This window comes from Megascapheus bottae, chromosome 27, assembly GCF_031878675.1.
Source record: "Megascapheus bottae isolate mThoBot1 chromosome 27, mThoBot2.hap1, whole genome shotgun sequence".
NCBI classification, from domain to species: Eukaryota; Metazoa; Chordata; class Mammalia; order Rodentia; family Geomyidae; genus Megascapheus; species Megascapheus bottae.
Window position 1 is genome coordinate 11087348 of NC_143535.1, and position 21262 is coordinate 11108609.

Below are 21262 nucleotides of genomic sequence, written 5' to 3' on the forward strand. Positions count from 1 at the left end.
CAACAAAAACCATACCAGAATGCCACATATTATAAAAGGACAAAATGGCCTTGCCTCCACAAGCTCTCATGGGGTGAGGACAAACAAAACATAGAGACACGAGAGAGAGTGATGTCAAGTGGAACATATTCCACTTCACAGGAACACACATGAGCGACATGAGCTTAAAGCCCTGACACAGAACCTGAAGAAAATGTCATTTATATGATTCTTCAGTTAGGAAAGCCTAATCCAGGAAAAGCACTGAGGTGACTCACATCTGTAATCCTAGCTACATGGGAAAACATTGACATGCACAGTGTACAAATCCCAAAAGAAGGGATAAAGGGGTTCATTAGCTAAAAGTCTAGTGCTATGTTAATATTTTGGATACTCTGCTGCTGGAGAGGTGAAGATCGGAGGATTGTGATTTGAGGGTTACCTTGGCAAAAATGTTAGTGAGACCCCCTCACCTCTACAAAACAAGCCAGGTTTAGTGGTTCACACCTATAATCTTACCTACTCAGGAGACATATAGAAAGATCAGGGTCTGAGGCTGTCCCCAGACTAAAATTATGAGAACCTATCTGAAAAATAACCAAAGCAAGAAAAAAAAGAAGCAGGGGGATACAGATGTGATTCAAATAGTAATATAACTGTCTAGGAAATGTATGTGCTAGGTTCAAACCTCAATACTGCTGAGAGAGCAAGAGACAGAGAGAGAGAGAGAGAGAGAGAGAGAGAGAGAGAGGCAGAAGATGGTAACATAAGATTTTTAGGCAGGGGGGTTGAAAAGATATCTAATTTGCATTTTTCGGTGCCTGACCTAGAGCTTGAACTCAAAGCCTAGGTACTGTCCCTGGGCGTTTTCTGCTCAAGGCTAGCATTCTACCCCTTGAGCCATTGTTCCACTTCTGTTTTTTGTTTTGTTTTGTTTTGTTTTTTTAGTAGTTCACTGGAGCTAAGAGTCTCATGGATTTTTTTTTTTTTCTGTCCAGGCTGGCTTTGAACTGTAATCCTTAAATCTCAGCCTCTTGAGTAGCTAAGATTTACAGGCATGATCTACCAGGTGCTCTGCTCTTGTTTACATTTTACACAGCTTTCTCTGTTGGTAGTATGAAGGATAAAGGGAGGATGGATAAATGGGATATTAGTGAGAGATGGGTAAAACGGAGCACCAGTAGAACTTGGATGTGAATTCAGAAGATAAAAAGATCTTTCTGTCCCTCAGTACTGGCCAGTCTTCAGGGCCTGGTCTAGCCTTCCGACCTCACTGATGCTTTGTTCACTCAAGAAGTGGGAGCTCTTCTCATTGGTTTATGGATACAGAGACTGAGCCCCCAAGAGAAATGGAAGTGTCCCTTCTCAATGAAGTCTATCATGACTCACCAAACCATGCGCATGCTCACATGAGCGCGCCACAGACACCCACATCCGTGCACCAGATGGTACTCTCATCCACATGTGATCTAGGCGTCCTCTGGTCCTCACCTTCCACCTGTTCTCAGAAACCTGCCCCTGTTGACTTACCTCCAAATCAGCAAAGAGGCCCGGAGAGCTGGCGAGACTTGAATGTGGGATGTGTTCTGTGGGCTGCCACCCACTAGGGACCTGGAAAGATCCTGCACAATCTGGTGTGTACTCTTGACTCCAGGCAAACTGAATGATTTTGCCAGATCTCACCCACCCCTGCCATCCCCAAGTCCTTCGCTCCCTGTTTTTTTGCCTAGGTACCAGTTCTCTGCCAACCTTCGCCCTTTCCCTGTGCATCCCCGAGAAATTCATGCTGGCTCTGTACCTGTCAGGCCGTTTGATGTACATGGCTGGAGAGTCCTTAGCAAGTCTGGGCTTCTGTGTTCTCATGATGCATCTAATCTTTCTTATTGATAAACAGCTCTCAAAGAAAAAAGCCACAAAACAAAAACAGCATCCTGATCTCAGCCACATTTGCATTGTTCAAAGAATTTCAAATAGCACACAGCATGTCACAGCAAATGCAGTTTCACTCAATGTATGTGGGAAGGAAGACTAAAATTACAAGCATCCCTCATGCAAAAATCCAAAACCCAGAACCTTTGACGATATCACATGATGCCAAGAGTGGAAAATTCCATACCTGACCTCAAAGGATGGTTTATAGGCTGAATGCAGGCAACACTAAAACTACGATATATTACCTTATGTGCCTAGGGCATTGGTGCAGCATAAATAAATCTGTTATGTAGACTTGGAGCCATACATTTCACATATAGACTTGGGTCCCAGGATATATTATTAGGAATTTCTAAGATCAAAAAAAAAAAAAAGACCCCTACTAAACCCCAAGACACTTCAAATTTCAAGCATTTTAAATAAAGAATATTAAATCTGATACTACTGGAGCTAGTATTTCTGAGTAATACAGAAAAACAATCCTTGATATTAATTTTGTTTTCAATCTGGGCTAAGATTATACAAATAGATGTATCTTTAAAACATAAACACATTTGGCCTCTGTGATTTTATGCTCTGTGACTTTCGGGGTTTTTGCCAGTCCTGGGCCTTGAGCTCAGGGCCTGGGCACTGTCCTTGGGCTTTCTCAAGGCTAGAGCTCTACCACTTGAGCCACAGCACCATTTTTGGCTTTTTTTTCCTATGTGTGTGATACTGAGGAATCAAAGCCGGGTCCTGGTGCATGCTAGGCAAGCACTCTATCACTAGGCTAAACTCCAGGCTGCTCGGTGATTTTCATAAACCATGAAGCAGTTAAGAGTTTGGATGGAGCTGGACTTGGTCACTTGTCACTGTTTAACCAGTTTTGTTTATTTCTTTTTTTTTTTTCTTTTCTGCTCAAGGCTAGAACTGAACCATTGGAGCCACAGCTCCAGATGCAGCTTTGCAGTAATTAATTGGAGATAAAAGTTTTTCCAACTTTCCTGCCTGGGCTGGCTTTGAACCATATCCTCAGGTCTCAGCCTCCGGAGTGGCTAGGATTACAAGTGTTAGCCACCAGCACTAAGCCCCTTCTACTTTCCTAGCGGAAGAGACCACCTGGTTTCATAAAGGCTGTGAGTTGCTATAGTCTAGTCAATCTTAAATCTGAATTCACAAAAAACACATCTAGGCACAGGATGATAGGTTTCAAAGCTCAATGTCCGTCTCACTTTGAATGTAGATCTGGTAAGGATTTCACCCTCCCACTGAATTTAAGAAAAGTAAGATAAGCAGTGAAAACATTATTGGGCATCTCCAAAACAATTTCATCATCAAGGATCTTTTAAAGAATAATCATCCCAAAGCAATTTTTTATAGTTTGCCTTTTAAATAATTCTACAGACAAAGTCTGGCTTGAGCTTAGATGCTCATTAAAATAGAAATGAGCAGAAACAGAAATATTTCCATTTGCAGTAAGAGTCAGTGTTATTATTGGTTAAGGAAAGTTCCTAGCCCACCCACTATGTTCTTTTGGCTCTAACTCTCCTCTGCCTCTCCTTTCTAGTCTGTGACACAAGAGTAGGCATAATCTCCACTGAAAGGGAATGAAGTAGCTATGCGTTACCACACGGCTAAAAGCTGCACAAACCCTAGATGTTGCCATGCTATTGTATAAATTCACTATTCAGTCATTCTCACCCCCACCGTCCCCCTCCCCACCGCCTTGGCTACCTGAGTGACAAAGATGTCAACATTGGTTCTAAATAATCATGGGAAAGAGTTTCTGAAATTTGGCCCAACAATACAAAGACACCCAGAAGAATCTTTCCATAACACGTTGGAAATACTCATTGTCAGAACGCCAGCATGCAATAGTAAATACACTGCTGATTCCTCCTCCTAGCAAAAGTTGTACTTTTTAGTGAAATTATTTCAATTTCTTTTTACAGATGTGATGGTGGTAGAGGATCTCCGGTGTCTGTGAGGGGAACAGATGTAAGTAGGCAGAAAGACAAAGGTTATATATGCAGAAATTCTGAATGAGCTGGGTTGCTGGTGGCTCAAACCTATAATCCTAGCTACTCAGGAGGCTGAGATCTGAGAATTGCTGTTCAAAGCCAGCCTGGGTAGGAAAGTCTGTGAGACTCTTACCTACAATTTACTACCAGAAAATTGGTGTTATTGCTCAAAGTAGTAGAGCACTAGCCTTAAGCAAAAGAAGTTCAGAGGCAACTCCAAAGCCCTGAGTTCAAATCCCAGGACCAGCAAAAAAGAAAAGAAATCCAAAATGTCATCCTGCATTGGGCAAATAAGGTTTCCCCTTGACTTAGCTTTAACTTTACTTTGAAGAACTGTTCATTTCCATTTTAATGAGCAACTACATTCAAACCAGACTTCATTCATAAGAGAATTATTTTTTTTTTTTACCAGTCCTGGGCTTAAGCTCAAGGCCTAAGCATTGTCCTTGGATTTTTCTCAAGGCTAGAGCTCTATCACTTGAGCCTCAGCACCACTTCTGGCTTTTCCTAAGTATGTGGTACTAAGGAATTGAACCCGGGTCTTTGTGCATGCTAGGCAAGCACTCTACCACTAGGCCAAACTCCCGCCCAGGAGAATTATTATTATTATTATTATTTTTGCCAGTCCTGGGCTTGAGCTCAGGGCCTGAGCACTGTCCTTGGACTTTCTCAAGGCTAGAGCTCTACCATTTGAGCCTCAGCACCACTTCCGGCTTTTTTTCTATGTATGTGGTACCAAGGAATCGAACCCGGGTCTTCATGCATGCTAGGCAAGCACTTTAACCACTAGGCCAAACTCCCGGCCCCGAGCATTATTTTTTTCATATATTTTATTGTAATTAATAGAAGGGTTACATTATATTCACCAGACAGAAGGTGCATTACTTCACATACATTGATACCCTTTCTCATGTCTTGGTCCCTGTTTCCCTTCCCCCACCCTCGCCCCCCATCTTATTTTCCTTCCTTCCCTATCCAACTTCAAATAACCAAATATGCATAGATACAATATATCAGATAACCAGGGAACTGAAATACTGTAACAATATGAGATAACCAAGGACAGCAAAAGAGATGAGAAATAAATAACATAGTACATTAAGGACAACATCACTCATTCTATGGCTTTTGTTTCTATATCCTGGAGGTCCTTTCACTTAGTATCATTCTATGTGGTCTTATGTATCTAGGTTTTGTTCTATTGTAAATCTCTGCTAGGAGAGCCCAAGGTTTCTACTGATTATGACAAATGAGGGAAACCACTGAGCCTGTGTTCCTTTGAATCTGGCTTACTTCACTTAATATGATTTTTTTCTATGTCTTTCCATTATCCACAGAAGAATTATTTAAAGAGAAAACTATAAAAATTGCTTTGGGATAACTATTCCCATAAAGATAATTGTTGCTGAAATTGTTTTGGAGATTCCCAAGAACTTTGAGAACTGCAAGTTTGCCAGTTGGGGTTACTTGGCTCTGGTCCTGGAGAGCTCAGATAGGAAGGAGTGAGGCCACCTATTTCCATTCATGCCATGGGTGAGATCTGTGATGTCTTCCCAGATGCCACTCCTCTGAATTCCTAAATTGCCAGATAATGGAGCAGTCCAGAGACAGCCACAGTCAATTTTGTAAGGTGTCATGGGTCTCAGCTTAGCCCTTTCTAAATTCAGCCATCAATGCTATTCAGAGAGGAAAGCAGAGAAGCCATGCACCAGTCACACAAACCTATAAGTCTAGCTACTTAAGAAGATGAAACCTGAGATCACGGCTCAAAGCCAGACCAGGCAGGAAAGTTTGTGAGACTCTTATTTCCAATTAACCACCAAAAAGATGGGAGTGGAGGTGTGGCTCAAGTGGTAAAGCACGAACCTTGAGCAAAAAAGCCAAGTAAGAGCACAAAATTCTGGATTCAAATTCCAGTTCTCTCCATAGACACAAGAAGTAGGCTAGAGGGGCCGGGAGTTTGGCCTAGTGGTTAAAGTGCTTGCCTAGCATGCATGAAGACCCAGGTTCGATTCCTCGGTACCACATACATAGAAAAAAGCCAGAAGTGATGCTGAGGCTCAAGTGGTAGAGCTCTAGCCGTTAGAAAGTCCAAGGACAGTGCTCAGACCCTGAGCTCAAGCCCAGGACTGGCAGAAAAAAAAAAAAAAAGAAGTAGGATAGACAAGATGGTGGAGCTGTTTGCCTTGTCAATTTCCATTTTTTAGTCACCAAAGTCCCAGTCCTCAGTCCAACAGTAGCTGGAAAGAAACTGTTGATGCCACATTCTTGCTACGATCCAAGGGCATGAACTTGGCAGTCTAGTAAAAATGGCACAGTAAGGAATTTCCACATTTTTTGAGAGTTTAGAGGACATTATTCGATGACCTTCTCAGAAGAGAAGTAAGCTGCTAGTCAAATATTTGCACAAACAAGAGGTTTCAGAAGCATGGAATTTCTGGAGCTAGTCAGAAGCCTGCAGATCAGGTTCAGTACAAACAACATTTGAAACTTGGCATCAGTGGCTCACACCTGTAATCCTAGCTCTCAGGAAGTTGAGCTCTGAGGATCACAGTTCAAACCCAGCCTGGGCAGGAACATCCATGAGACTCTTAGCTCCAATTAATTACCAACCCTCCCCCCTCCACACACACACACAGAAGGAGAGCTGTAGCTCAAAGTGGTAGAGTGCTAGCCTTGAACAAAAAAGCTTAGTGTTAGGAAAATGGAGGGCAATGAAAAAGGAATAGGCTGACTCCACTGTCAACAGGCAAGGACTGTTTATTGAGAACAACGAGCGGTTGTATCCAGGACTGGCTCTTTGGGGTTGGCTGAAACAGGGCTTAACAAGGACGTAAAATTTTTTAAAAATTGATTATAGTCTCTTGAGGGGCCCAGGCTGGTGCCTTTGGCCAGGCCTACAATGGAATGTTCTACCTGGGGACTGGGGGGATGTCATTATCCCCTTGGGACCAAGGTCAGCATGAGCTGCCTTCAGGCAAGAATGTGAGCATGCACCATGCACCGGATGCTTTGCTTGACCCTGGGAATAAGACAATACTCAATCCTTCATATTCCATCTTTAGATACATAAAAAGATTGAGCCTAGAGGGAAGAGGCAGGGCCTTCTCTCAGGAATAGCTTCCAGGGCCTGAGTTCAAGCCCCAAGGCTGATAAAAAGAAAGAAAAAGAAGAAAGTTTGGGTGGTGGCGGTGTGTGTGTGTGTGTGTGTGAGTGTGTGTGTGTGTGTGTGTATGATCTCTGCTGGGATGGGGGAGCAGGGAGAGAGGAGACTGAATTGTGTGGCCTAAGTTACTTGGTAGCATTCCCAGGCTACTCTCTACTGGATGCTGGAAGTTTTCCTCCATGCAACAGTGACAAAGATGTCTGCAGATATTGTTAACTACTCCCTGAGGAAGGAAAGCTCTCCAGTTAGTTAAAGAACTGTCTCCTTTCAGCAGAGGAATCCATGTGAAACTTACCTTCAAGACTATAGAGTGAGAACTTACACGCTGAGACACTTAATCACACCTTATCTCCAAGCAAAAGCGTGCTGGGTCTAAGACTGCCAGTTCTGTACCCCTGAGAACACATGTCTGGGGTGGTCACACTCCTCTGTGTCTCCTTACTGCCTGGCACTACCTGGCACTCAGTAACTGAAGACAGGGTTTAACAGAGGCAGAAAACCAGGCACAGAATAAATTCCCAAGCACCTGGATACATTGTTTAGTTGACTTTACAAAAGGGCTTGATGCTATCAGCCTTAGGTTTCAGCTCCAACAGCCGTTCTGCAGGTTTGGCGGCTCTAGGAAGTCTTGCAAATGGGCTTAAGGTGACTCTGACAGAAGGTTTGTCTGTTTCCTTATGTCAGCATTGCCAACAATATCAGGGGTGTGATTGAAGTTGTGTAAAACCATTTTACTCAGTCAGGGAATGAAATGGAGATCCTGAAAACAGACGTTTTGATCTTTGGCCATAGGATTTCTTTCTGACTTACTGAGTTATCAGGCCTGCCCCAGGGGGAGTCCTTCAGGAACTCCTCTATCACCAAGGAATAGGCACAGCTAACAGTAGGAACTTACTAAGTACTAGACTCCATTTTAAGTGTTATATAGATTTGAATCCACAACCCAGAGAGAGAGAGAGCTGTAGTGGTGGTGGTTGTTATTTTCATTTTACCAAGGGGGGAAAATATGAAGCTACTGAGATGTTAAGTCGTCTAGTTCATAATGGAGAAAGCCAGGATTTCAATGAGGTAGAACTTGTGTTGAAATTTCTATGCGGACCTGCCTCCAACATGCTTTTTCTGAGGCTGAAAATTGAAAAATTTTTAGTGTCTCAATGTCCGTTATAGTGTGTGTGTGTGTGTGTGTGTGCGTGTGTGTGTACACACGCGCACACGCACGTACACGCATGAGTTTGCCAATACTAGGGCTTAAACTTAAGGTCTAGATCCTGTTTTCTAGCTTTTTCACTCAATGCTAATGCTCCACCACTTGAACCACAGCTCTATTTCTGAGTTTTGGTGGTAAATTGGGTATAAGAACTACTCCATGAACTACTATGACTACGCTGGCTTGGAATAGAAATCTCAAGGTTTCAGTACCTTAAGTGGCTAGAATTATAGGCATGAGCCACCCATGAGCCACTATAATCTTTACTAGAAATAATATACCTAAGACTGTTTTATGTGTATGTAACACAAATCCATTCATAACTGTACAAAGTCATCTATCGATCCTGCAGGTGAGGGCATGGGATATTTTTTTAAGAGTGCAATCATAATTTTATTTCCATGGTAGTTAATATTTATCATAGGCTTATAATGTATCACCTACTGTGCTACATTTTTTTTGTTATTGTACCTAAGTGATGTCTATGTTATAAGAGACTTCATTTTACATATGGCCCCAAAGAGCTAGCCACTGGTCCAAAGCTTGGTGAGATAAACTCCAGTTCAAAATTTAAAATTAGCGGGCCGGGAGTTTGGCCTAGTGGTAGAGTGCTTGCCTAGCATGCACGAAGACCTGGGTTCGATTCCTCAGTACCACATACATAGAAAAAAAGCTGGAACTGGTGCTGAGGTTCAAATGGTAGAGCTCTAGCCTTGAGAAAGTCCAAGGACAGTGCTCAGGCCCTGAGCTCAAGCCCAGGAATGGCAAAAAAAAAAAAAAAATTAGCACTCTCTTCAATCTAGAAATCTTCTTCCCTGCACCCACAGCACCTAGGAGAGTGTTTAATACTGTGTTGGAACTTAGATATTTATTGAGTATAATGTTGAGGATGTTAGTTAAATCACTAACAGATTACTGAAATTTAATGTTATTTACTTCAATATGCTTTTTAATGGTCATTTTGCTTAAATTCAACTATCATTTTATTATGTTTGTTGTCAAAATGATTTAGGAGTAGACATAGAAAACTGGAAACTCAAAGAAAACTGGAAAGTAATCTTAATCATATCTACAGAGAAGCAAGTAAGGAGTTCAGGGTGTTTAAGTGGAATTTGACAGTAAAAAGGAGTTGACATCATAAATAAGTGTGGATAAGGAATCAAATGCACTAGAAAAAATGAAAAAGCATGCACAAGTTAAGCAACTCATCTAAGTTAGCTTTGCTAGTCAATGAACTGAATCATTCTCATTCCAGAATAGGTTGTTCTACCCATTTCACAGAATTGTTACATTTGAAGAAGTGCACAAAGAATGATTTATAAATCATTAGTCTACTATAAAAATATTTTAACAAAGTTGGATGTGGTGGCTCAGGGCATGGGATATTTAAGATAAGATTCCTCTTTTCAGAGACGCGTTACCTTCTCACTGAAGACGTGTTAGTAAAATAACAGTAAAATCCAGCATAATGTAAAGTACGGGACTCAGGATTAGACGGGAGATGTATGACTAGCCCTTTGCCACACATATTCGTATAATGAATATTCATGTGGTAGAAGTCAGTTATTTCCTGAAAAATTATTTTCTCCTCTGAAATATTGGAATAATTCTCCCTCTTGAAGCCACTTAGCTTTATAAGGATCTTGTGAGAGAGGATATATTTTATGCTATAATAAAGGCCAGGAATGTGGCCTCGTGGTAGCATGCTTGCCTAGCATGCACAAAGTCCTGGGTTCGATTCCTTGGTACCACATACACAGAAAAAGCCAGAAGTGTACCTGTGGCTCAAGTGGTAGAGTGCTAGCCTTGAGAAAGATCAAGGACACTACCCAGGCCCTGAGTTCAAGCCCTAGGACTGGCAAAAGCAAGCAAACAACGAAATAAATGATGAGGCATTAGATATCTCATGCCTATAGTCCTAGCTACTTAGGAGGCTGAGATCTGAAGATCACGATTCAAAGCCAGCACAGACAAGAAAGTCTATGAGACACTTTGTTCCAATTAACCAACCAAAAGCTGGAAGAGGAACTGAGGATCAGGTCGTAGAGTGCTATTCTTGAGCAAAAAAAGCTCAAGAACAGCACCCAGGTCCTGAGTTCAAGCCCAGGTCCTGAGTTCAGGCCCCAGGACAGGTACACACTGTACAAAAACAAAACCTGAAAAACTAAACTATAAGGAAGCTAAATAGAAATGCCCCGGAGGAATCCAGAAGAAGGAAATGCTGTTGTGGAGAGAGTATCTTAGATCTGTGATTTATCCATGGCTAACGTGCTGGACAGGGTGCATGCTACGGATTCTGGATACAAAGGAGGATGTGAGGGGCTGGGAGTTTGGCCTAGTGGTTAAAGTGCCTGCCTAGCATGCACAAAGATCCGGGTTCGATTCCTTGGTACCATTACATACAAAAAAGCCGGAAGTGGTACTGAGGCTCAAGTGGTAGAGCTCTAGCCTTGAGAAAGTCCAAGGACAGTGCTCAGGCCCTGAGCCAAAGCCCAGGACTGGCAAAAAAAAAAAAAAAAAAAAAAAAAAAAACAAAGGAGGATGTGATTCTTTCTCAGTTGCTTTAAGGGTTGGTCTACTTCCAAGGTCCTGATTCATTTGTCTTTGAATCTTTGGTTTCCTAAATCAGAGAGGTACCTGAAACTTGTGTTAGGGAGGTATAGACAGAGAATTAGAAAGACTGTAAACAACTTAGAACATGACATAATCAAGAGAAGTGCAAGTCAGCTGCTAGTGGCTCATGTTTATAATCCTAGCTAATTACTCAGGAAGGTGAGATCTGAGGATCCCAATTTGAATCTAGCCTGAGCAGGAAATTCCATGTCTTATCTCTAATTAACCACCCGAAAGCCAGAAGTGGCTCAAGTGGTAGAGCTTCAGCTTTGAGTAAAAAAACTAAGGGACAATGTCCAGGCTCTGAGTGTAAGCCAGGAGATGACATAGTGGAAGATAGAAGATATAGATATACATCGAGAGACAGAACACTGGAGTTGGCACTGTGGCTCAAAGTGGTAGAGTTCTAGCCTTGAGCAAAACAGCTCAGGGATAGTGCCCAGGCCCTGAGTTCAGACAGACAGAGACAGAGATAGGTGTGAGAGACAGAACACAAAACAAAGGCATTTTTCAGGATGAGGCTGAGCAGAAATGGAGCCATAAGTGACAAAGCCAGTTTGACAGAGGAAATGCAAATGGAGTTTTTGGCTCAAGAAAATAAAAGTGTGGGTGTAGATAATTGTCCCAACGTCAAACTTGAAAACAGGACAGTGATTGAGCTTGGTGAAAATATAAACATTTGATAGTTTAAAAAGAAGAAGAAGAAGAAGAAAGAAAGAAGGAAAAATAATTCAACTCTGTCTCCCAAATCCTAAAAGTAAGATCAGGTTTTTAGTGCCTTTTTTTTTTTTTAAATCAAAAACTACTAAATCAACTCATGGCTGTCTGAATGGCTCACCATTCTAGATAAACTCTGCATAGAAATAACATTTTTCCCCTAAATTCATCAAATTCACAAATGTTAAGATCCAAATAATATTTAGATAACTTCCAGGAATATTCCAGAGTTGGAAAAAGGGAAGTAGCAGCACTGGGGTTTGAACTCAGGACCTTGTGCTTGTTATGCAGGCACTCTTAAGTCTTGAACCACATCCCCAGTCTATATAAAACATGCTCTAGATAGAATGAATACACACTGTTCGGAAATCTGAAATCTCAGCCATTGGGGTCTTGGAGACAACACCTTCAATCTTCAAGGTGAGTTTCTTTCATAATTACCAGGGACCATCCCTCCTACAAACTTTTTATAATTCAGTGCAAGTTTGTAGGGAACTTTGACAGCAAGAGAGAGGTTCAATATCTTACCTGAAACACATGGAGTTAAGTAAGAACATTCGTGTATGTACATACTTGTATGTAATACAAGAGAATTCAAAATTCATGATCAGTCTGCAAGTGGCAACATCAAGAAAACATTAAGTTGAGAAACAAAAGTTAGGAAAATTGTTGTCCTTGAACCTAGACATTTAAATTTTTGACTTTCTTTTTTTTTTTTTTTTTTTTTGCCAGTCCTGGGCTTGAGCTCAGGGCCTGAGCACTGTCCTTGGACTTTCTCAAGGCTAGAACTCTACCACTTGAGCCACAGCACCACTTCTGGCTTTTTTCTATGTATGTGGTACCAAGGAATCGAACCCTGGTCTTTGTGCATGCTAGGCAAGCACTTTAACCACTAGGCCAAACTCCCAGCCAACTTTTGACTTTCTTTTAATGAGTATTTTTGCTGAAGAGGGTCTAGAAATGATATTTTGTATATATATATATATATTCCTTTTCTTTTCTTGCATTAAAATCAGTGGGAAAATATAGCCAGTTCACCTGTGGAAAATCAACCAGTTAACAGCGTGTTTGTGCCCAAGCCATCCACCATGAGGGGAGAAAGCAGGCTTCCCCGCTGGGAGGCCTGGAGGCTAGAGAATGAGTTTTTCCAAGGTAAGTCTCCATATTAATCACCTTTGCAACTTGTGGTCAAAAAAGAGAAGCAAGTAGTACATCATTTATATTAAAATATTCGATTTGTTGTGTTGTTGTTTTATTTGTATTCTTTGAGTCAGGGTCAGGGCCTGTACCTCAAGCTGCTCCCAGACTCACAGTCCTCCCCCTCAGTCTTTGGCATGCTGGGATTACAGGCAAGTACCATCACACCCAGCTCAAACTCTGTACCTGGTCTTGAAGTTTCCTTGTCTGAAAAGGATCTTGATATGTGCTATGGACACAAACATTAGCAAGCCTAAAGGTTAATATCACCCAATCAGATATTCTCAGATCAGGGGCTAGTAAATGCATGAGCTGGTAATAGTGTTTAATGTTTAACCTCAGGTAAAAAGGAAATACATCTAGTTGGTTTACTGTTCTTCCCAGACCTTAATTGCTTCTGATCAGAGCGTACAGGCACTGTAATGAGAAATCTATTCCATACTTTGCAGAGTAGATAAGGATACAAGCTGAACCCGATTCTAGAAGTACCACATGCATGTTGGTACTTTCAAGGTCAAAATGAGCCTAGCCACTGGTTAGGAAAACCAACTAAAAACTAACAAATACCAGCTTGAAGAACTAAATCCAATTTGCAAACATAATGAAATCCTTTCCATTTCTTGGTGTCTGGCCAGCATGGCCAGCATGATCCTGATTAGACACTGGGTCTCAGAACACCCTCAGTAAAATGGTCCCTGGAAGACAGAGGAAAATCTACTCAAAAAGCACAGAAATGGAGGAACAAAGTGTGAACAAATGCAGCAGTGATATTCACTAGACACCATACTGGAAATGAACGTACAACTTGTTGGGGTGGGGCAGGAGAGAAAATTTGGGACAAAAAAAGAGAAGGGGTGACCCTGTTCAAAAAGAAATGCATTCATTACTTGACTTATGTAACTGTAACCCCTCTGGACATCACCTTTACAATTTAAAAACGAAGAAGTTTCATTGGTAGTTGGTGGTTGGTAGCTCCTATCTGTAATCTTAGCTACTCAGGAGGCTAAACTTGCAGTTCAAAGCCAGCCCAGGCAGGAAGCTCTGTGAGTCTCTTTATTTTATTTATTTATTTATTTTTTGTCAGTCCTGGGGGCTTGAACTCAGGGCCTGGGCACTGTCCGTGGACACTTTTTGCTCAAGGCTAGAATTCTGCCACTTGAGTCACAGCACCACTTCCAGCTTTTTCTGTGTATGTGGTACTGAGGAATCAAACTCAAGACTTCGTGCATGCTAGGCTAGCACTCCACCAGTAGGCTACATTCTGTCCCCTGTGTCCCACTCTTATCTCCAACTAATCACCAGAAAACTGGAAGGAGAGCTGGGGCTCAAAATGGCAGTGCTGAGCCTAGAGCAAAAGGGCTCAGAGACAACACCAAGGCCCTGAGTTTAAGCCTCACAACTGAGAAAACAAACTCATCCAACTAAGTATGTTTATACTCTTGAATGGTAATACAAGAATTTTAACCACAATGCTGATTTTTTAAGGCTACAACTGGGAATCACATACTGTTGATTGTAATTTCCTGAGTCAGCCCAGGTTGAATAACAACCTTGTGAAAGACCACGATAGAAGGATCCAGCTTATTACTCCTTTGTCTAATTACCCAGTGGTAGCTCTCATAATGAAATGTACATTATTAATCTCTTTCATTACTAGCCCATATTAATATACCTCAGGCACACTAACAAAAATCAGGATTAAAATTTGTTGTTAGTAAAGAAAGTAGTAAGTTTTATAGAAGTTATACTCTAAGGTACCTTTACAGGTAGTATGGAAGATTTAGTTTTTAAGTGAAAAGCATGGAAAATGAACGTACATTACTACTCTGTAAAAGTCAGACTGTCATAAAACAATTCAAAATGAATGTCATCACATTTATGATAATATGATAAAAATAAAATAATAAAAGTTTTTTGAGAAAACCTAGGCACCGATCCTGAGCTCTTTTACTCAAAGTTATTTAATTTTCTACTACTTTGAGCCAAAGCACCACTTCCAGTTTTCTGATGGTTATTTGGAGATAAGAATCTCACAGACCTACCTGCCTAGGCTATCTTGAAACTGCAATCTTCAGATCTCAGCCTCCTGAGTAGATAGGATTAATGACATGAGCCACCAGGGCCAGGCTTCTTGAGAGATTTCAACAACTCAAATTATGATTAAACTATAATTATGTACAAAAATTTGTTCATATTTTCCTTTAGTTTTAGATGACTTGGATAACAAACTGGCTCAGGAACAATCTGCAAGCTCAATGAATGCCAGCTATGCCTCAAGCATGCATTCCAGCCATTCTTACTCCAGCAGGAACAGACCTAGAGATATCACAGGAAGGCCCCAAAGTCTTGGCCATGAAACTTCTAATATGTCCATCTATGACATCCTAAGACCAGGAACTCCTAGAGAAGGCTTTAAAACCTTTTCCCCTAGGACAAAGACGATTTATGATATGTACAGGTCAAAGGAACCCAGAGGCTTAGAAGAAGATGGCGTGCAAAAGAATACATTTGGTAGCACTTCTCTGTGTTTTGACAGCAGACAACGATCTGCCTCACCAGCGGTAGGGCATTTCACTGCCAGGAGCTTACATTTTCCAACCACAACCGAGAACAGGCATCGATTTGCACCTGCAAGCTACCAGCAGAGCCCAAAGAGGACTCCTTTATCATCTATCATATGGAATCGATCAGATTTGTCAAGAGACAGACAGAACCAGGAAGCATTTTATAGAGCAGCATCACCCATGGACGTGGACCCGGCTGACCCGTATGTGCGTCCCCACTGTCTTCAGGAGAATAGGAGACATGAATGGCTCCATCCACAGAATGTTTATCAGAATGCACATTTCATTGATCCCCTAGATGTCGCCATGAATCCTGACATATTTGAGAACTCGGAGAACATGCCATTTTACCATCAAGACAACCCTTTTGACAGCTCTTTCTTTAGCAATGCCTTTAGACAAAGTAGAGAGCACAGATGTGGACAAAGTTCTTTTTGGGCCCAACAGGAAGAACCTTGTTCCTGTTGGCCTGACTTTCATCAGGGGAGGAAGCCATTCCATTCTTCCAACAGAGACTTTGAAATGTTTCCCTTAGAAACAAACGTTCACGGCCCCGGTGTCCCTTCTCAACACTGGCAACCATTTTCTCCAGTTTTCAGAAGCCAAGAAAACCCACGTCCCTGGCAGTCTCCACCACTGGAGACCATGGAGATATCACACATGACTGAAAACCGATCGACTCCTTATTTTGGCACACCGACGGTTGGCTCTATGTCTGGTTCGAGTCATCCCAGGAAATCTAGTGGGTGGGACTATGAAAGGGACAGTTCTCTGGAACACATGCAGAGAAACAAAGAACCTTATTCATTTGGAATTGACCAGAATCTAGCACCTTCCCTCAGAACTTCCTTTCCCCAGTTTCCTGATGACAAAAGGAATTCTCAGAGTGCTAACATGCCGGATTCCACAGTCACTCTACAAAATGTCACTCCTAAGAAATCAGACTTCCTTCCAGAAAGACATCACACAGAAGTTACTGGGACCAATGCACTTGACTCCCTGTCTCTGTCTGAAACCCAGCCCAATATCTTGATGACAGAAATGGATGGGAAAGACATGAATGAATCTCTTTCCAGAGACAAACAACAAAATAAGACAGAGCTGATCCATATGACAGACATTCCTCTATCTGTTTCACAGACACAAAGGTCACCCAGAGCCTTCTCCAGGAAAAATGCCTCCCCAATTTCTACATCACAAAGAGGTACATCCAGTGAATTTAGAAGGATCAAGAAACTTGATTCCTCAGCTTTTCTTCCTTTCCTTCAACAAAACAGAACACGGCCATCTTCTCCCAGCCCAGATAAACGTTGTCACAAGGAACCGGCAATAAGGAACAAAGATATTTCCAACCTAAGTACGAATAACCAGCAGCATACTGAACCTACTGACAATAAACACACACCATTTCCGGAGGAGTCTTCTATTTTGGATACTGAGGCTGAACAATATCCCACACCTTGTTCCACCAACTGCAGCAAGCTGGCTGCCGGGCACAATAAGCCGTGTGATGTTTTGGCTCTATCATTGGGAGTACTGCCCAATTCCTCACCACTGGATTATCCTTTCCGTGATGCTCCTGTGACTTCCTCTACCATCATGGTCTCTGAAAGAAGCCCTCCAGACAATGGTCCATCTCTAGGAAAAAGAGAAGAAATAGACACTGCTAGCGCTGCTCAGAATAACCACTCTGCTATTGTAAGCCCCTCAGAAGCCCCAAAGAGCAACGATGGTCTTGTGCCTCTCTCTGAGGATGTGAGTGATTTTCTCAGAGGCCAGTTCCAGTCTCCTTCCAAAAACAGAAAGAGACTGGGGACTGGGACGGGTGAGGGACGGGTGCGACATCGCATATCCTGTATTGAAAAGTTAAACCAAACAGCGAGTTGCTCAATACCCCCCAGTGACGGCAGTCACTCCAGGAAAAACCAGAACAATCCCAGCGCTTCCGACCTTAACACCATTTATTGCACTTTGCCGAGAAAATCACCTAGTTTTCTCATTGCTGGCAGGCCATCAGAGAGTAAAGTAAGGGCTACATCTATCAGGAATGGGCCACTCCCATTCCAAATTAAAACTATGGGGCCAGATCCAGAGAAGAAGCATGAGTCGAACACGTGTGATTCCCCTGAGTCAATGGGTGAATGTTCCAAAGTGGTTCCTGACTCCATTCCCCCAACATCCGAAGCCACAGAGAAGGCGGCAAAGCTGAAACCCATCAGATCTGCTTCTGTGCGGAAAGGGCCACTTCCATTCCTCATGGGGCGGTCTCTGTCATGTCCCTCAGAGAAGCCATGTGCCTCGCCTGGAAGCCATGAAACAAACAACTCATCAGTCTTAGACATGGATGCTTCTTCAGTGACATCAAAGACCAGGGGGAGACTCTTCTCCTCACTAGACAGCAACTCATCTATTAGAGATGGTTCTTTTACTCAAACACCCCACCCAAAGGAATTCTCTCAAGAATGCACTGAAAAGAATAGGGAGATGGTTACCCCTGGGACAGGAGAAGAAAACCCTTCACCATCTTGTGCAGACATCACCCCCAAAGAGAATAGGAACACATTACATAAATTCAAAACTACTAGTACGTTTTCTGTTTCTGGGAACGAAGATAATGTAAAATGTCTTGAAGTGGTTTCAGTATATTATACTCTACCAAGGAAAGCCAGCAAAAAAATCTGCAAATTCCTTCAACAGTATACACAAAATACAGATTTGCTTACGGAATCTCTGCAAATGGAGACGGAAGCATTTCCGGATGCTTTAGGAGAGAGGCTAAGGGATTCTACACAAGAGTGGTCAAATTCACCTTTCCTAGATCTAAAGATGCCTGTCAGCTCTGCTCAGAGTTTTCCTTCTACGGCCGAAAATGTGGCTGATATACAACTGCCAGATAGCAGACCCTTGGAATCTATGTTAGAAGAAATGGTTCCTGCTCAAATGGATATTTCTCTTCATAAAGGAGAATCTAAGACCAAAGAGATCTTGCAAGGTGACTTAGGTAGAACACCTATAGGTGATTTTTTAGAAAGTAGGGAACACAGAGGGAGAACATTACAAAGGGAAACCTTTCCCATCTCTTCAATACAATTAGACAAAAACACCACAGCAGAAAAACCAGAAAATTGCCAAGAATCCATTCAAGCAGAAAATGGTGGACCCTCTAGACTGTCAGCCCATGCAGAAGATAATGTTGAAAGTTGCCAAAGCAAAAGACATATCGGGGAGTCTGTGATTAGTGGCATAGCCATTGTATCTGCTGCAAGTACGGAAGCTCAAGCAGCCTCAGCTGTAGATGACAGCGCCATTGGGCCACATATTCGAGAAATCGAAGGGAAAATTAGGACAGATCATTCAAAAATGACTGAGAACATTCTTGCTGACCCAGGAAGCCAAACTTTTCCTCTGACTTCAGCATCACAAAAGCTATGGTGTGAGGGGACTCACTCAAATGAAGTAGATTCAGCCAAGGCTGAACCTAGAGAATCAGAAACAGAGATCAGAAAAGCTAGAAGTGAAAGGCAGACTTTGGCATGGGATCAAACGTCACTCACAGAAGGAAATTATGCAAATGACACCAACTTGGATGTCCTAGACAAAGAAGATGGACCTATTAAACATAGATTGGCAGCCATGTCTAAAGCAAGCCAAAAATTCCCAAGTTATCATTTCAACTCTAAAAAACATGTAGCTACTATCTTCCTGCAAAGTGGAAGTGAATCTGGCTTGGATCTGTTATCTCCTGGCAGATTGGAAGGCATTAAGCCGTCTCCTGGGCCTGTTGTAAAGTCTACGGAATCTGTGGATGAAAACATTTTGAGTGATAAGGGGATGAACGTGGAGGAATCTGAGAGCCCTCTCCAGGTTACTGGCATGGCCAGCAGAGAACCTTCTAGTCCCTCTTGCCATCAGAAGTCAAATGACATTTCACAACAACTCCAGAATAAGCTTAAAAATGTCTCTGGATCCCCACCAAGGCACAAGAATTCTAAAGATGTCCCAGTAGCTCAGCTTTTAGAAGAGTCAGAATCCACAGCCAAATTCACATCAACTGACTTCTCTGATTATCAGAGCAGGCTTAGCCCCCCTTTCTCCCTGGAAACTGTCCAGAAATCTTTGATGAACCTCTCCCTGGCTAGTTTTCAGGAGCAACATAAGAGGCCTGTGTCTCCTGGATGGGAACCTGAACCACACCTCTATCGGTCTAAGAGTTTAAAAAGCATCCATGTGCATGGTGACCTGCATACAAGTCAGCCTCCCAAAGCCAGGGGGCGCCATTTTTCAGAAAGCACCTCTGTTGACAAGGCCCTGAGTCCACTGACCTCAGGGAATGACTTCTCTGACCACAGTCGAAGATTTAAATCTTTTTCTGAACTTCCTTCTTGTGATGAAAATGAAAATTGGGCTTTGTATAGCAACAACAGGACAAAAACACGTCTCAAGTCCACCTCATCCATCTCTAGACCCATTGATTATGGGATTTTTGGAAAAGAACAACAGTTGGCTTTCTTGGAGAATGTAAAGAGATCTCTCACCCAAGGAAGATTATGGAAACCAAGTTTTCTTAAGAACCCTGGCTTCCTGAAAGATAGTGTAAGTAATCCTTCCAACCCATCCCAGACAGAGCCCTCGAGCTCCAGTTCACCAGAAGATGGATCGTTTCCAACTGAACCACTCAATATCTACGAAGACGACCCCGTGGAGTCAGACTGGGACACAGACACGACCACCGATGACGAATACTACCTGGATGAAAAGGACAAAGAGTCAGAACTGTGAGGTATTTAAAAAAAAAAAAAAACTGCAGAATGCATCACACTTTTTTTTCATTTCAATCAATATTGTTTTATATGATCAGAGGCACAGAGGCATTGGGTCGTTGTGTTCCTCTGTTAAGAATATCCTCCTTTGCCAGACACTGTGGCTCACACCTGTAGTTCTCACTACTCAGGAAGCTAAGATGTGAGGATCGAGGTTCAAAGCCATCCTGGGCACTAAAGAACCGGACACTCTTATCTCCAATTAATCACTAGAAAACAGGGAAGTGGGGCTATGATTCAAAGAGTAGGTGGTAGCTTTGAGCTGAAGAGCTCAAGGACAATGCCTAGGCCCAGGGGTAGGGTGGTAGCCTTGAGCTGAAGAGCTCAGGGACAGCAACCAGGCCCAGAGTTCAAGCCCCATGAACCACAAAAAAAAAAAAAAAAAAAAGAATATCCCCCTTTGCCCTCACTGTGTGTATGGGAATGCCTAGAGTCCTGTATAACTTTTCCTGTCCCAGTGTACTTTAGACCTAGCTTTCCCATATGAGAGAAAACAATGCATTGCCTGTTTATATTTGGTTTTTGAACAAAAGCTCCCCAAACTTGTCCATTCTTTTCTTTTCTTTTTTTTTTTTTTTTTTTTTTTTTTTGCCAGTCCTGGGCTTGAGCTCAGGGCCTGAACACTGTCCTTGGACTTTCTCAAGGCTAGAGCTCTACCACTTGAGCCTCAGCACCACTTCTGACTTTTTTCTATGTATGTGGTACCAAGGAATCGAACCCGGGTCTTCATGCATGCTAGGCAAGCACTTTAACCACTAGGCCAAACTCCCGGCCCTTGTCCATTCTTTTCAACTTCAAACTCTCATTGCAGTTCAAAGAAGCAGGTCATGGAACTTTAAATCAACTCTGCAGAACCAGTTCAAGTTTGCAGAGTAGAGCTGGGATGTAGCTCAGTGGCAAAGTGCTTACCTAGCAAGTGCAAAGTCCTGGGTTTGATCCCCAGTACCAAAAAAGAAAAAGCAAACAAAAACATTTTTGCATTGTAAAGAATAACATTTCAGGCTGGAGGCATGGTTCAGCAGTAAAACTAAGCAAGCAAGAGGCCCTAAGTTCAAACCCCAGTATTG

The 21262-nt window shown here is 42.3% G+C and overlaps 1 protein-coding gene across 1 annotated transcript in view; it reads left to right on the forward strand.

Moving 5' to 3' along the window:
- Exph5 (exophilin 5) overlaps window positions 1-20586 on the forward strand; it is a 49674-nt gene extending 29088 nt beyond the window's left edge. Inside the window, exons 4-6 of the mRNA XM_090319569.1 lie at window positions 3843-3888; window positions 12631-12766; window positions 15017-20586. Coding sequence (XP_090175695.1) covers window positions 3843-3888; window positions 12631-12766; window positions 15017-20154 — 5320 coding nt within the window. The 3' untranslated portion in view covers window positions 20155-20586. The remainder of the gene's footprint in view (window positions 1-3842; window positions 3889-12630; window positions 12767-15016) is intronic.
- Window positions 20587-21262: the final 676 nt, after the last annotated feature.